Source organism: Athene noctua, chromosome 3 (assembly GCF_965140245.1).
Source record: "Athene noctua chromosome 3, bAthNoc1.hap1.1, whole genome shotgun sequence".
Taxonomy (NCBI): domain Eukaryota; kingdom Metazoa; phylum Chordata; class Aves; order Strigiformes; family Strigidae; genus Athene; species Athene noctua.
Window position 1 is genome coordinate 53,687,081 of NC_134039.1, and position 17,015 is coordinate 53,704,095.

The following is a 17,015-nucleotide window of genomic DNA, read 5'->3' on the forward strand; positions in this document are numbered from 1 at the left end:
CCCTGTCATACAGACTGTTGTTTCTAGTTGCTTAAATTGAGCACTGCACATATCAGATGGGATCATACAGCTGATTATGGCACACGAGAGAGACCTTGCCCACCACATGAATGGTCAAAATCAAAATGATCAATTTTTCAAATTGCTTAGCAATGCATCTATGGGAAACCTGCTAGCCACAGACTGCAAGGGATCTGTCTTTTGGTGTACTGGGAACCTAGAGCTGGTGCAAAGAGGTGTTTAGACTTGTGATCATATTTAATCACATGTGCAGACATCTTGGGTCATCCTATGAAGTGCGTAGTGCAGCGTGAGGTCCTGCTGCTCCTCTGGTGATAGATGTGGTCATGTTGTCTTTTTCCAGCTGTTCACTCCACAGGAAGTCACTGCACTTTCTCTATTCTGTGATGTTTGTATTTGTGTGAGATCTATCCCTAAAAAGGGAATACTTAATTTTAAAAAATCTTTGCAAAGATGAGATTGTGATTAAAAAAACAAAACGAAACAAAAAAAAAAAAAAAAAAGAGAAGAGAAGCTAGGAGCTTAGTAAATTAAATTGTCCATGTGTGATAGAGAACAGAAGCAGAAATACAAACTTGCCTGGTCACCTGCAGACAGCTGAGCCAGTTCCTGTTTACCTCCAGGTGATTCAGTACATCCCAATGTCAATCAAAATGGATCAGAAGAATCATACCTGAAAAGTGACAGTTTTTCTCTGTTAATTAAAAAGGAATCCTAGGGTGTTTTAGATACATATGTCTATGCTGCAGAGCCCTAAAACTTGGGGAGGTGAGGCTTAGCCTTTAAATCCCTGTTTTCCCCATCCTCTATCACATTCTGTTGGGGTGACTGTACACACATTGTTTATATGCTCTCCCCTTAGCACAGGCAAGTGAAAGGCCACAGTCATCACTAACATGCTGTTCATCAAACAATATTCAGTGTTAAAATGCTGTAGTTAAAAAGTGACTGCTGATGTGATCTTGTAGGGGTGTAAAATCCCCACAGAAACCTTGTCTCAGATGACAGTCTGCAAATGGGAGGTGTAAAATCTGGTTGGGTTGTCCCAAGGATGGAAGGATAAACTCCCAAGTATTTAGATCCACAGATGAAGCCTCCCTCTTCTTCAGAGAAGAAAATGGGGTCTCAGGAAAGAGTTTGTTGCCTTTATGCTGGTTTCTGAGTGAAACAAACCTTTCAGGGGAAACAATGCTAATAGAGTCATCGCTTTGGCACATGAGCCCTGCTGGAAAGAAAGTCTGTTAATCCCCTCTATAGTCTCTCTATTTATACCCTTAGGCTGCACATTAACTGGCCAAGTACAAGAACAAAAGCTGACTAGAAATACCTCCTGTGACTGTTGTTCTCATGAGCTATTATCTCCTTTATTAAGGATCAGGCTAAGAACAACCTCTGTTAAGGACAATGTTCTGCGAAGAAATGTGATTATCATGCTGATTTTGGTGAAACTTGGCCCTGTAGCTTGCCTCTCCCTCAGCCCTCACTGCACATTTTTCTTATTGTGCTTTTAAGTGGTGGTGTCATCAGCCAGGCTGGAGGAAAGTCCCGACCCCAGCCGTGTCCCTTGCTCGAGGCGTGAGCCCGGGGACACCTGGGCTTGCACATGCACCAAGGTAAGTGTCAGCCTAGAAATACATTTGTCTTCTCAGCCATTACTTTAAGATATTCTATAACATGATTTTTACAATAAAAAGGAAAAAAAAAATCTTGGACTACGTGTTTATGTTACCTTAGAGATGGGGTCTTCTAGAGTAAGGCAAGGCATGGCGCCTTGGTGTCTTTTATCGTGTTTCTTTACATACGATCATTTTTGAAATTAATGCAATTTATATTTAATTTGATTCTTTAATATATATGTGATTTTAATATATTAAGTATAAAGTAAAAGCATCTAGATTATATAAATGTATGTCTATGTAATATATATTTATATATTCTGATTATCTTCCAATATTTATTATCTTTTCTGCGGTTTTTATTTCATGAAAATAAAAATCCACACCGATGTCCTGTTTCACTATGACTGAATGGAAGCATACCTTCTTGACCTGGAAGGCAGTACAGCCCTGCTTCTTTTGTGTCAGTCATATCCAAAAAGGAAAATAAACCAAAGATGGCTTTTCTGATCTTTCTGCAAAGCACATTTCCAGAGACCTTTGGAGAACTCTGTGCTTCATGGAAATGCACTACCAATTGGGAAGATGCTTTGGAAATGTAGAGTGCAAGCAACTCCAGTGGTTTTGCTGGAGAAAAAGGTGAGGGGAGGAATTCATCATACCTGACTGTACTAAACATGAGCTTTCCTCTTTGCAAAGCTGTTTCTCTGCACTGAGACTAGCTGTGATGTACCTTAGGTTCCTGCAGTTAGAACTGTTGAAAAGATTTGATTAGACTTAGCTGTAACAGTTTCACAAACTCTAACCAAATGTAATGTTTCCATTCACATATTAGAAGTATGACTTAGGATAAATCATTTGGTAATGTGGACTTAAGGAGTCTATGAACTGAATGATGGAGATTCTTGAAGTAGTAAATTACTTTTTCAGACTATGCAGTTACAGTTTTCCAACCTTTCCACTATTGGACAATCACTAATTTTATCTACAGGATACCCTGACCTTTCAAGTCATCTAAGGCCCGACAACAGGAATAAATGAAACCAATGCAAAGAGAGAGACACATTAATTCATGGGGTTTTTGTACTTGAGCTATGATACTCATTTGTGAAATGAAAGTAAGCGACTTTGGTAACAGTTTAATTATAGATAGGCCAGGTGAGGTTGTTGGTATTTAAAGACAGAGGTTGTTTATATTTAAAGATATGAAACTCCTGTCACAGTGGAAAGATAAAGCAAAAAAGGATAATGAGATAAAGAGTGGGAAGTGTTTAGGCTTATGTCGGAGACTGACCGGAGCCAGATGTTGGACTTAGATGTGGTGGTGCAGGATTCTTACAAGCATGCTGCTGCTTCAGGATGTCAGCCTGAGAGAGCCCACCAGTGTGGGGCAGAAAACTGCCTGGATGCCTTCTTAACCATAAGCTACAAAATGCAAGTATAGTCAGTCCTCATTTTTTCCCAAGACCAAGTGAAAAAGAGAAACAACAGGAGAAAGCAAAGATTTGGGCATTTTTTCCCAAATCTGACTCATTCTGGGATTTGTATGTGGGCCAGGTTGGACGGGGCTTTGAGCAACCTGGCCTAGTGGAAGGTGTCTCTACTCCATGGCAGGGGTTTGGAACTAGATAATCTTTAAGGTCCCTTCCAACCCAAACCATTATATTATATGATTCTGTGAATCAGGTATTTCTGTTTTTTAGAAAAGCAAGACAAATCCAAGTGTATTAGGTGTGCATAAATCAGGCAATCCTGAATCTGGAGAATGAAAAAACAATCCACCTCAAAGTCAAGGTTGAAGCACCTTTATATCTTATTCCTGGGTGAAGAAGAGGGAAGTTGGAGAGAGCCTTTTGTCCACCATGCTGAGGATTGCCTCTTTGGGCTTGACTGTCTGAATCCACAGCTTGTCTCTTGCCTGTTACAAGGTGAATGATCTCCAAGGAGGGTGTTGTACAGAGCCACTAACACTCACGTAGGAGTTACAGTAGCAAATAGAGGAGAATCACTAGGAGTGTCCTGACTGATTATTATAAGAACTACTTTCTCTATTAAAAAAATCTATTTAAATATTTTATAAGTTTTCCCTTTTCCTGAGAATTCAGCTTTAACTGAAGAGGGTTATCTGAAAGATGGAAGTGCTCTTCCTAGACCAGGTGTTTGCCAGTGTTGTTAGCTTCTCTTTGTGAAGCCACTTCCGGGAATGGGCCTTCACAGGTCCTCCAGCATCTTCCTGGCCAAGCCTTGGTAGTCATTCAGCTTCCTCAGGGTGTTCGAATTCAGCTCCCTTTTCTTTCCTTCTGGCCTTGGCTCCGCATTTTGAAGATGTGTACTCACAAGTTAAGACATCACATATTCCTCACTCCTGCTCTAGCACAGACAGGGTTTAATATTAACTTTATTTACTCAACAGTAGAAGTTGTATTTAATCTAAGATCTTTTAAATTTAATACTGATAAACTGAGCAATTTCTTAATGTATGCTCACATTTTGTCAGTCTGTTATATATATATGCTGTACAAATGCGATGCACTGGCTTTGCAAACACACAAGACAAGGAGAAAAAAAGCATTTGCAAACCGTTACTTTTCTGTGAAGTAATGGAGCTGTGAGAGCTGCAGTTCATCTTGTGCAAGGCTGAGAATGGCTGAGCTGATCTAATACATCCTGGTCCCTGAAAAGGCAGGTCTGATCCCCCAGCTTCTGCCTGTGTGCTCCCTCACCCCTTGCACTGGTTCTGGTGCTGTCTGGATCTGTAACAAACCAGTTTGACTCACTGATCCAGAATAAAAACGAATAGGTAAAAATGGAGGTAATTTTCTGCTGGGTTCCTGAACTGAGTCATCTTCACAAAGGGCGTGAGGAATGCTGTACAGAAGTGCATGGTGAAGGTTGATGGAGAGGGGCACTGACCCTTTTGGTAGCAGGGATCTGTTAGACCTATTCAGCTGCTTCTTTCACCTCCAGGACACGTGTCCATGATTGTTCAAGCAGTCCAAGTGGGTCCTGCTGTCCTCGTGTCATGACACAATGCCCTACCCTTTCCATGTACTAGCAATTGCGTCCATCTGGTCCCATGATGAGCTGGTTCAGTGTGCTAGACTGACAGAAATATTCAATATTTGTATGGTTTTAGTTAGGTCTCTCCCAGTTTTGCATTCTGAGTTGGTTCTCCAGGATGCCAACAGAACACTAGTGGAGAAATGTGCAGGAAAGCTTGCCTGGGGACATGGGAGGTGGCTTAGATTAGTTGAAACTGTAGACTGCAGTTCTACAACATACCTGTTTTCTGTATTTCTGTTCTCCCTTTGCTTGGATGAATTTGAGGGGCACATTTACATTTCCTGTCTGACTGATTTTTCATCTTCACAATGCCATTATGTATACAATGGACCTAACTCTGATACCTGGTTTGCAAAAATCTCTCTCACCCACAGGATGCTGAGAGGAACCTACAAGAAGGAGAATCTATCTAAAGAACAAAGGTGCATTAATAATTTTAATCAGTTCATACACAGACATGAAAAATAAAACCCGAATCTCCAACTCATGTTTGCTCGTCAAAAATGTCTGCAGCTGGTCCAGTTAATTTGACAAGGTACAGAAATTAGCAAATAATTTCCCTTAGACTCTGATAAGGCTAAACTGGATTGTAAGAAATGGATAGGCTGTATTTCCAGGCCCATCCATACATCAAGTCCAGCAGTGAGAAAAAGTTCCAGCGCTGTTCCCATATGTATCATAGATCACACTTTAACTGCTTGCTACTTTGGGCATTCTTCTCATAGTAAGGTCCCCGTACTTGATTGAGTTTGTAGTGCAGGTGATACCTTGGTGAGCTATGCACAACTTCTGTGTGCCTGGGACTGCTAAAGGCCGTTGGAGAGCTAGAGCAGTCATTGTCTTTGATTTAGTAGCAAAACCTGTTTTCATTACTTAGTTTCAAGTCCTGAGGACAGCCCAAATCCTCCAGCACTGGAGCTTTCAATAAGACATTGTTTGTTCTGCTGAGCTGTCGATAAGATGTCATTACTTTAGCTGCAAGATAAGAAGGGATTTGTTAATGGCTTCTCTTGGGGGATGGTGACATTTTTTTTCCCCTTATAGATCACTGGGGAAAAAATATGGGAGCCAGTTGACAAGGAAAGAAAATCAGTTTGGCTTATTTTTTGTATTTATGCCTCCCAGTTAAAGCTTTAAGTTATGAAAAGCACAAGTGCAGCCTTTTTCTTTTATTTGTAGTCGCGTGTGAAAACGGGGATATAATATGCAATGTGCATATCATATATACCTTTTAAGGGACCAGAAAGATAATACTTTAGCATCTCTTTAAAAAAACCCTGCTGTGAGCTGTAACAGGTCTATAACCTATTGTTAATCTGGAAGTATGGTACTCCACAAGAGGCTGATCAGTTTTTGCTTTTCCCAGATCTAAGTAGTTACTAATTAACAGCAGATATGACAAGAATTTTTCAGCTTTTTTTGCTTTGGCATAGGTGTCAGTGCTGTAACCTGGGAGCTGCATGGCTGGGGATGGAGCTGCTGTCGCCCTCGCCCGTGACCTCTGCCTCTGGCCGAAACCTCCTGCAAATACCCCTGTCTGGTGTCACCTCTGACCTCAATTGCACAGCAGGTTTCTGCAGGCTGCTGTCACAAAACTCCCAGGTCATTCTGAGGTTTTCAGAGACCAGGTGATATTTTGGCAGTCTCAGAAATAACAATGCCATATTCTTTGCAAAGCCGCATTTAAGACAATGATTTAAGGGTCCGATTCTGCTAATTTTTAGCTGTCTGTATAATCTTCTATGTAGTTGAAGCACCCAGAGGGCATGTCTGAACTTGAAAAATTTACTTGGCTTCAGGTGCAGCCTGAGCTCAAGGCACAATAGCTACCACTGAATAGGGATATTTAGAGGACCCAGACCAGGTGCCAACACCAGCCCTGCCTGTTTGCAGTTGTGCAGGGGACTTTTAAAGGCACAGCCCTGCCCATTCAGCTGGGTAACCAGCTCAGGCAGGCAGGCAGGCAAGTTGCTTTTTTTAACTCATTTAAATAATGGTGGGATGAGGGGCTGGGTTGCCTCTCTCACTGCCCTGTCTCCCACTACCCGCCCTGCAGGACCCTCTGCTGGGCTGGCGCTGCCACCACAGCCACCCGTGTGGCCACAGCCACCCGTGCCAGCACAGCCGCCCATGGCACCGCATTCCCCTGCCTGGCATGCAGCTGCACAAACAGAGGGCTTGGCATGAAGCAGCCCCGGGGTGGCTGGGAGGAGGCAGAGCCCCTGCCTGCTTATGCTGGCAAGGCCACCGCAGTATTTTCACTGAACGATTAACCTTAACCCCTGTCTCACCTCTTGGTAGCCAGGCTGCTCTTACCTCCATAAAACCCAAGAATGTGACAAACCAAAAGTGCCATCGACCCTCAGTGGAGTGGATGGATGTTCAGGACTCAGTGCCAGGCTGGGGTTATTGGTCACTATTCCCACTGGCTTGCCAGGCTCCAGCAAGCGAAGATCCTGCAGTGCCCTTGCCATAGAGGCTTACATGTAACTCTGCTTATTCTGAGCAGCCAGACTGGTTTAGAAAATGACTGCATGAATGAGCACAATACAGCTGTAACAGGAGACCAAATGGGATCTCAGAGAATGGGGAGGTAAGGCGATAGCTGAAGATGGCTTTGGCTCCCAGCGCAGCTTATTTAGCCGTTTGTGGTGTGATTCCACTCAGATCTTACATGGATACTACATGAATATCCATTAAAAAAAAGGATCCCTGATATGTGTTAATGCAGTCAGATTTGGCTGTAATTTCTCTCCTGTTCCACAATTTAAGAATAAATTTATTTTTTCCCCTATAAACTCTCTCTTCATATGCCAGAGGTGACTTTTTGGTGTCCTGGCCTGTGCTCGCTGCATCATGGAACACAGTAGGATTTTTCTCTGTGGTCTGTGTGGTTTTTATTATTTTTATTTATCTTCAGCATTTAGGAGGTTACCATAGCCCACAAATTAATAGAGAATAATATATCTTGATACAATTGGATGGAAAACTTTTTTTCTTTACTGGAAAAGAGCATCTTGAAGTGTGAGGTAGGCCAGGAGTTACGTTCTTTATAGTTGGCAGAACACTCATCAGTTGAGTGTGCTTGAAAGAGGATAGAGGATATCGGTTCAGATGTGCACTTCCATACTCCATGCTAGGACTGCCTGGAATAACCAGAGAATTGATGAATCCGTTCTAAAAGCAAGAGAAGTGATTTAATTTCTTTGCATCATTACTGACTGATAAACTGTAACTTCAATCCCAGCAATTAGCATTGCTTTTACAGGATAGTTGTAACAGAGAATGCAATAAAAATTGTAGAAAGTAACTTTAAAAGGCTCTTGTTTTGATGCACTTCCAGCTTCTAAATAAAAACCACTTTCTTCAACTTTCCTGGAAAGACTATGCTACTATTATCAGTCTGTTAAGATACACTATTTTCTTGTGGGGAAAGCATTGCCCCAAGCCATGTGGAGGTTATTTATGACTAACTACATCCATACCTTTCCAGTGTTTTGTGTACCTGTTACCATGGTTGAGGTCCATGTAAATGCAAGTAAAAATAAAGCTTGTAGCCACAAGTGCTGCTCCCCTGTACAGGAAAAGCAGACTTATTTAGTAGACTGGAAATGACAGGTGGGCATACCAGAGAAAAATCTAGAGTTGCTGTGAATTGCTGATACATTTGCTGACATTTCTGGTGATGTGCAGGTGGGGTGTACCAGGTGGGGCACACCTTGCTTTCACCTGGCTATCCAAAAGCAGCACAATTTATCCACTCTGTGATAGAAAGAATTAGAACTAAGCAGGGACCACCAGAAGTAATATGCTACTTTGGCTACTTGTGTATTAAGTAGAAAAATAATAAAGCCTGTTCTTTGAAGGGTTTAAAATGTATCAGTCAATTTAGGAACACACCATCCTCATATAGATTTGGCCTATATCCTTCTGCTTATAGGATAATGACCCTTATTATGCTTCATCACAAAGTTTCTTCTGTTCTTGCTCTGACAAAACCAAATCAATGCAATAGTGGCAGAACAGCTTGGGTACTGACATCAATATGACACATAGCCCTTAGTCAGCAGAAAACAGGTTGGAAGTGGTAGTGTCTGCTTCCACAATGTTTATAAAGCTACTGAAAGCAGATCTTGGGAGTCCCTAAGGGAAATAAGACCAACACACCTCAGTGCAAACAAGGTGTCTGTTTAAAATTATTCTTCAGCCTTCTTGTTCTCTAAGTCTTAGAAAAGGATTTCCTTGAAGTAGAAGAAGCAGAAGGGAACTGATGGCTGGCTGGCTGGGAGAGACAGAGTGGACTGCCTGGAGGTGGGAGCAGCACAGACTCCATCCAGATGAAGAAATAAATGATGACTCTGAAACATAACACAGGGTTTATCATGACAGCAGTGAAAGGGTATAAAGACTTAAACTGTTTATTTGTATGAGAACATAATGGTCCTTGTCATCGACTTGGTGTTGAAAGGAATGACTTCCATCTAGAGGATGCAGAAAAAACAGGAGATAAATTTCAGTACTAGTAAGAGTTTAATGGAAAAAGATTGAAAAAGAGGAGGAATATGGAAATTAGACAGGGATGACATTGTAAGAATTTAAATGTAGCATTTGGCAGCAGCAGTATCGTTCATGGAAAAACAAACAATGCTAATCAACATCAGATGTATTGTTATTTTAAAATAGACTTTATTTAATGACAATAAATATTAAGAAATCTTAATATTCAGAAACTAATAGCAAACATTCTTAGAAAAAATACAAAAAATACATTCTTACATTCTGAATTTTATCAACATACACAGTTTAAAACAGTGTTGATGATCTCTAATTTATGGTGCTTGTTAAGGCAATGAAATGATCACTGGTCTGAATTCACCCTGACTGCAAAAAATCTGTACGAATAAAGTCTGGCGTACATATCAAGTGTAAAAAAGAGTAAAATTGATTCATAGTTTAAAACAAATGTTAATTTTTCCTTCAAGCAGATCTTAAATATTACTAAAGTGACCTAGCCTAAAAAAAGAAAGTTACAAATATATTGGCAACTGCCCCCCCAGCATTTTGTTCTGATGCCTCTGCAGAGCTCCCTGTGTAGAGCACATTTCAGCAGTTGGAGGTAAAGGCTACAGAAATGCACAGCTTAAATCAAACAAAATGCACTTATTAGGCACTCTGTTGATTTTCTTCTTCTTTCTCATTCAGAACTGTGTTGTGAATAACACTGTGTATATGGCAAAATGAAATGCATTCCTGATATAATGTTTTCTGAAATGAAATGTTACAGCTACCTTAACAAGGAGTGTGGCATTTCAGAAGTAAAACACTAGAGCAAAAAGTTGATGCCCACCCAATACTCACTGCTCTCTTCAGCCTAGCTCAGGTTTTAGCTTTCTGGATTAAGTGCCTATTAGAAAGCATTAGGTAAAACCTGCCTCCTGGTTCAGTTTAAACCAAGAGGAATCCAGTCCATGTGCCCCGAGACCAGTCTGTGATGGAAAGCACGGCCCCGAAAGTAGGGACAACTGGAAGACTAGTTTCAAAAGCACACTCTTGATCTGAACAAAACCGGTAATGTAGAAACACACCCGAAGCTGATTAGGATTTTATTACGGGAGGAGCCCAAGTCATAGATACACACACTTTGTCGATGTGGCATGGTTTTTTAAGAATAATTATTTTAAAGGAATGAACACAAACTCTCGGTGACACTGGGGGCCAAGTTCTCCTTCAGGAGATGCTGCCACCTGATGTAAAAAGGGGCAACTGAGAAAGGCCACAGGAACCAAACAAGGAGCAGATGACCAGGCACTCCTGAAAAATCAGCCTTAAGACCTGCAACACTCACAATGTGACCCCAGGCAAGGCACTCAATTCCTTTGTTTCCTAGTCTCTTTACCTCTCAAAGAGGGCCATAAATGCTTCCTTAAGACCAAATAATTACCTGAAATGGCCCATTTAGTGCTGCATTTCTTTTTTCCTTTATCACAGGATGTCTCCTTGCTTGCCCCAGCCTTCCAACACAGCACGTGAAAAGGTATTTAAGGCACACTGGCGCTGTGATTCCTGATGGGGGTATGAAAATGGCATCTCTCAGCTGAACACAACTGCAGATGGGGAAGGGCCAGTTCAAAACTAAATTCAAAAGCTCCAGGTCTGAAAGAATCTGACTGGCCTTTGTAACCAAACTAATTTTGCACAGGAAAGTCCGATGTGCCATTAAATAGGGTTTTTTTTTACAAAAATTTGTTTTAAACTGAAGTTTGGTATACTGTGTAGTGACAGGACCAGAGGCAATGGGCACAAACTTAAACAGGACGTTCCCTTTGAACATCAAGAAACAATTTTTCACTTCGAGGGTGACCAAGCACTGGCACAGGTTGCCCAGGAAGGTTGTGGGGTCTCCATCCTTGAAGATATTGAAAAGCTGTCTGAGCATGGTCCTAGGCAGCTGGCTCTGCCTGAGCAGGGGATTGGACCAGGTGACATCCAGAAGTCCCTTCCATCCCCAATCATCCTGTGACCCGGGGAAAAGGTCAAATCAGTATTGAGGAGATATATTTTGATAAGAAATTCTGTCTTGTTTAGAAACTTCTGTTTGTCTGTCTGCCCAATTTATATTTGCTTCCTGGTAAATTAAAGATTTGTCACAATTCTGATGAAATCAAAACAATTGGCAAAGGGTAATTCCCTGTGCAAAGAAGCACTGGTTCCATCGCTGCTCTGGTTGACTGTCATTTATTGTTATGGTCTGTTTTTCTGTCCTGTGTGTTTTTTACTCTTCAGGTGGTGTCTACACAAAGTTTTCTGGGCATTATAATAAGCTTCAGTCCTTCAGTGTCAGAAATGCAAGTGGTTCTCTGGAACCTGTGAGTCTCTTTCTTTAATCTTTCTTTGATTTCTGAACCAAGCTTTCCTCTCACATTCTTCCATGCAATCACACAAAGTCTTGCTGAGTGAAAGCTTTTGTATCATGACTGGTGAAAGGACTTCCCTCATGTGCTACCACCTCTCCTGGTTTAAATGTTGCTGTTTCAAAGGACAGGCTTGAGGAACAAGTCAGTATTTGGAAATTTTGCTACAAAAATCAGATGTTTGATTCCTCCTGATTACTAATGGGATAACATACATCTTATAAATGCTACTTAGTTTCTGCAAATGAACTTCTTAATATGCAAAAAAGCTATATCTTTTAAAAAAAGCTATATCTCTAATCTGCCTAAAAATTCTGCATATCTATTACATTTAAGAGTATGACATTACAAACACAAGAATAATCACTTGGTTTACAGAGTACAGGCATACTTTTGCTTTTTTAACAAGGTTTTTTTGTTTTCAGACTTAGTAGAAATTGGTCCACTAAAACTGTTCAAAAAAGAAAGCAAGTTAATAATCTGGAATATCACTGCTGCAGACACAAAGCAGAGCTCTACATACATGCTTATCTGTAATTCCCTAACTCCCAGCAGTTTGCAGCTGGAGCCAAAATAGCCAAGCAGATCTGCAGCCTAATTTGAAGATGACTGATGGCTCTAGCGCATGCATCCACATCTCTAACATCCCTCCTAGTTATTTAAAGCTTCATAACATGGTTAAGGCATATTAAATGGTTTATTCCAATCTCCAGTTTCAATAGATTCATGGTCTATCAGGGAAGAGTACAGTGCCTCTGGTGTTGGAGAAATGCAAAAAAGCCCTCCACAAGTATTGATTTAGTACGTGAAAAGACTTTTGAACACTCATTACTGTTACAGGTAGGAGATCTTCAAGGCTATGGTCATTCAGAGCAGAATGGGCAAGTGAACAAATGAAAATACATTGACTGGGGAAAGATAAAATGCCTGAGTTTTCTAGTCACTTGGAGTGCTGTAAAGTCAGTTTGTATGCATTGATTTCAAAGGCAATTCTGTTTACACAGAGATTGATGAACAGGATGGGCTTACAGTCCTGATGCTTCTTGTGATCCAAGTCCATGATTAATTGAAATATGTTGTTATCCATTTAAGTCTCAGTATGCATAGATAATTCAGTGTAGCACACAATAGCGCTTACTATGTCAATTCCAGTGGCTTAACAACATCATTCTGAGTTGTATTTTCCTTCTCTTTCCTTCGTGTTTTGGCTTTTCCTCTTCATTTTATAGTTGGGGTTTGCATTATCAAGTAATCAAAACTCCTTCAGAAGATGTGATGGCATTCTTACAAGAAATCATTGTTGTTCTTAAGGTTTTATTCAAGTCAAACAAGAGATCTAATAGCTGATGCCTAAATAAAGTGGAAAGCACTCTATGTATTTGAGAATTAATCTGCATTGTCTTAAGAGGATAAATAATTTTTATCTTTACATGTTAAAAAGTATGTCCTACTAGAGCTGTTTAAAAAATGCATAACTCTTATCTGAGTTGCAGCAGTTGCATTTGTCCAAGGGAAATACATAAATGAGCAGGTAACAGCTGCAAGAAACTCTTTAGTAAAGGGAATTAATCCAAAGCGTTTGGTTAGCTATTGGTAATATCTGGACAGGTATTAGTTGGCTAAATACTATTATTCCATATAAAAAGTACCTATTCAGCTTTAGGTTGGAAAGTACTGTCTATTCCTTTGATAATTTTGTCGGCAATTTTCCCCATGGTTTTTTTCACAACTTTGAGATCGTTCTCATGCAAGAGTTTCTGCGTTAGGTACTTCTCTCGTTTGACCTTGCTCTTGGTCTTTTGTGATACATCCGGAATTACATATGAAATAATAAACTTCACAAAGTATATGACATGCTGGGGAAGGTGAAAATGAAAAAAATGTCAGTCAGGCTGAACAGGATGTTAATTATTATTATTATTATTATTATTATTATTATTATTATTACAATAAATAAAATGTCACTTTATCTCGTAAGACTCTGAGCTGGTTCTGTACCAGTATCTATCACAGTGGAACAGTATTTTAAAAAGCAAGACATCACTAATGAATAGAATAATTGTCTGATAAACAAGAAATTCTCATTTTCTAATCCTGATTTTAACAAGGACTTCTCTGCTTGTTTGGGGGAACCCTGGTACCCAGTGCTTTCCCCCTGTGTGGAAATATTGGTTACAGTTTCTTTCAATTGTTTTAGGTTTGTTCAAAGGACTCTGGGACAACGGACATTTCTCTGCTGCAAGAACTCTGATCCAATCAGTTGCATGTTTCTGGTGACTTCAGTAGGCCCTGTATCAGGCCCTAGGTATATTTTATAATGAAATAGTACCTAATATTCTTCTCCTTTCATCTTGGACCAACTCCCATCTTTTGTAAGCCCAGATTGTAGCTGCAGAGGAAGGAGCAATTGCTTTTTGATGCTCATCTAGAGACTCACTTCTTGCAGCAACTGTCTTTACAGACATTACTCTGCTAGTGCACATGTATTATGTATGTGTATTCATGAGCCTATGCACAAATTTTGTGTAAGTATATGTAAAAATATTTTGGTGTAACTGTCCTTTCTATTTCCGATACTAAAAATAATTTTACAGTTCTTGAGAGAAGAATCTGCAAACACGTGGGGCAATACTCAGCTGATGCCATGACTTCAGAGACTTCTTATTCTAATGGTGCCACACTTAGTTTACATCTCACAAGCTCTTGCCCATGCTAGTACACATCACCAACTCTGACAGCTGTGCCTGGACAGAATGTCTTTGAAGGATTTCCTGCATGGAGGGAAGAGAAGTTTAAATAAGTAATGCTCAAACTCCCCTACACTTACCTCCATGACAATGATGAAAGCCAGCTTGGCTGCAATGACATGCCAGTAGTATATGTTATGCTCATATTGGTGTTGGTCACCAGGAGGGTAGCGAAGATCCCGGTATCTGAAAGCAATGTAGGAAAGTCAGGAACTAGTCTCAGGCATCTCTGCAGTGTGGCACTGTGGCCAGAGGATGGAGCAAGACGTGTCCCTGCTTAGCACATCCAGGAACAGTTAGCTACATGTAACTACAGTAATGGGTAAAATCATATCTGCAGAATGAACTATATTTACTTAAAATTTCCTTTTTTTTGAAAACAGTATTAAGAATTACTTATAAAACTTTTAAAGGTTTGTTTTTTTTTTTAAAGAATATTAATTATGAGAAAACCAAAAATAAAGTAAGAATTTTCTGAGTAGAACAAACTCATCAGTAAATACTTCCACTCAGTTCTGACATTCAAAATATGCTTTTACTGTGTTTTAACATTTCTTACTGGATATTGATAACTGAATTAGATGATTTAGATATTAAAAAAAAATATTTATTTTTGTAATTGGAAAAAATGGTTATTTGAAACTTGCCTGCATGTAGTTATGTTCCCAAACCAAGGGGAAAATGGTTTGCTTTCATTCTTGAAGTCTGATATATTGAAGACAGAAAGTGTACTGTTTATATACCCTTTCATAGTGTGACTGCTGTGACTCCCATAAGGAGGGACTGAAAAGGACCAATAATAAACCAGGCGAGGAATCATATCAGATGTAAAAGCAATGATCATAGCCTGCATTTCAGAAAAAGAAGACAAAAAAGCAGAGCAGTGTTTAAGAAATAAGCCTTAATATGCATGGCTTTGCCATATAGTTAGTATCTCAAAAGTTACAGTATGAGCTAAAAATAGAAAATATGTGCTGTTCCTGTTGGTGGTTCCCTCTGTAAATGAGCATGTAGTCACTCACGGGCATAAAACAATCTCTTTCTGGAATGTGCACTTTCTGGAATGTGTATGGTTTTTAAATTACTCCAGCTCTGCTGGATGCCTTAAAAAAAAGTTACAGTCTAATACAGTTTTTCCCTCATGAGCATACAGTGGAGGTCAGCAGCCAAACTCACCTTCAAGTACTCTAAGGTAACGTTCAGCAAATGTGCTTACTATCAGATGTACTTATGAGATGCTTAAAGAAATCCTGCCTGATGAAACTCACGGAAACAATGGAATAGTCCTTCAGTAATAGAAAATTAAATTTCACCAGGAACCCTGAAATTTGAGTAAAGGACTTAAATAAATTATATATAGCTGATCCATCTCTGACCCTAGAAACATCCCATTCTCTCTGAGGTGCTAGCCAGCCCAAATTAATCTTGGCAGTTGTTGCCTCATAAGTTTCAATGTCAGTACATGTGGAAAGTGCTCTCAATGCCAAGATAATTTTTTTAGTAGCAGCTGTTTTTCATATGACGTGACCATTTGTTTTTATCTTGCTCCCAAGAGAGTCCCTGTCCTACTCAGTAAGATAGTCACAACCTGGGTAGGAAATTGGATCTGTGGGTTTGTTGTGGTTCTTTGCTAAACTCATGAACTTCCCAAAACATCCTATTCTGGAGGACAGGTTAACTATGTTTAATACAATTTCCTCCTCTGCTATTGCAAATTCAAAGGTTCCCTGTGAGGAAAGCTTTCCACTGGCAAGATCTGGAGCTGAGTGCCTAGCAAGAGGCTCCTGGCCACCTCATGACAACAGGCGCCTCTGGTGCCCAGCACTTAGGAAGGAGTGATGAGCTGCAGTCCAGGGCTGAAAGAGCAGCCTTTTGTCCCACAGCAGGGTAAAAACTGCTTGACAGCATGGATGGAAAGAACCAAGCAGAGAACTGAGGAGAAAGGCATGAAGTAGGAATCTAACGGGATCAGGGGGAAGGACGTTTAGGCAGAAATGCATAAAAGGGGTGGAAAAAAGCCATAGGAAAGGTGTGGGACAGAGAAGGGGCAAAGTTAAGCAGTAATGGGTAACAAAGGAGAATAAGATCTGATTAATATTTTTGTCCCTCATGCCAGTCTGTGATCCATGCAGTCTGTATTTCTTTATTTTCATGAGATGGGGCAAAAATTTTCCACCTTCGTGCAGCGTTCTCCGCAAAGCAGCCCCAACCTGAGGAGGTAGGTATTTGTAACAGTTGTAGAAAAAAGGGAAGGGGAGAGAGTAGAAAGGCTGAAGAACAGCTCTTCAAACAATGCTTCGGTGGCAGTGCTACCTCAAACATCTACCGTCTCTCCTGCCTCTGCCCCTAGCAGTTCACTGGTGCCCTGTGCTGGCTCAGCTGGGCAGCAGATCAGATCGTGGTGCTGATTTGGCTGGGAACCCCCACTGGATACGCTCCCTGATCTGGTTCATTGTGTGTTTGTCAAAGTGCTGGTGCCAGCACAACACAAGAGGCAGCAACAAGGGGAAAAGACTGGGAAGGGAAAGGGCAGGAAGTTGAAAAGGGTGCAAGACCCACCCCGCCTCAAGTAGCATCACTGCCAAATGATGAACACTATCCTAATGTCTTACCTTTTGATCTGGCTTACTTTGAAGTGCCTGAGAATGTAAACTCTA

At 40.5% G+C, this 17,015-nt stretch overlaps 1 protein-coding gene across 8 annotated transcripts in view; it reads right to left on the reverse strand.

Moving 5' to 3' along the window:
- Positions 1-7,427: 7,427 nt before the first annotated feature.
- ANO6 (anoctamin 6) overlaps positions 7,428-17,015 on the reverse strand; it is an 81,713-nt gene continuing 72,125 nt past the window's right edge. Inside the window, exons 18-21 of one of the 8 annotated variants that reach the window (XR_012633425.1) lie at positions 15,006-15,205; positions 14,439-14,544; positions 8,868-9,058; positions 7,428-7,842 (exon numbers count right to left, since the gene is read on the reverse strand). Coding sequence is in view for 5 of the 8 variants with exons in the window: in XM_074903003.1 (XP_074759104.1) it covers positions 13,261-13,467; positions 14,439-14,544; positions 15,006-15,205 (513 nt within the window). In the remaining 3 variants the exon portion in view is untranslated. Of the gene's footprint in view, positions 7,878-8,867; positions 9,059-9,100; positions 9,182-9,211; positions 13,468-14,438; positions 14,545-15,005; positions 15,206-17,015 lie in introns of those variants that run through there. The other 7 variants (XR_012633423.1, XR_012633424.1, XM_074903003.1 and 4 more) reach the window with 7 other exon arrangements.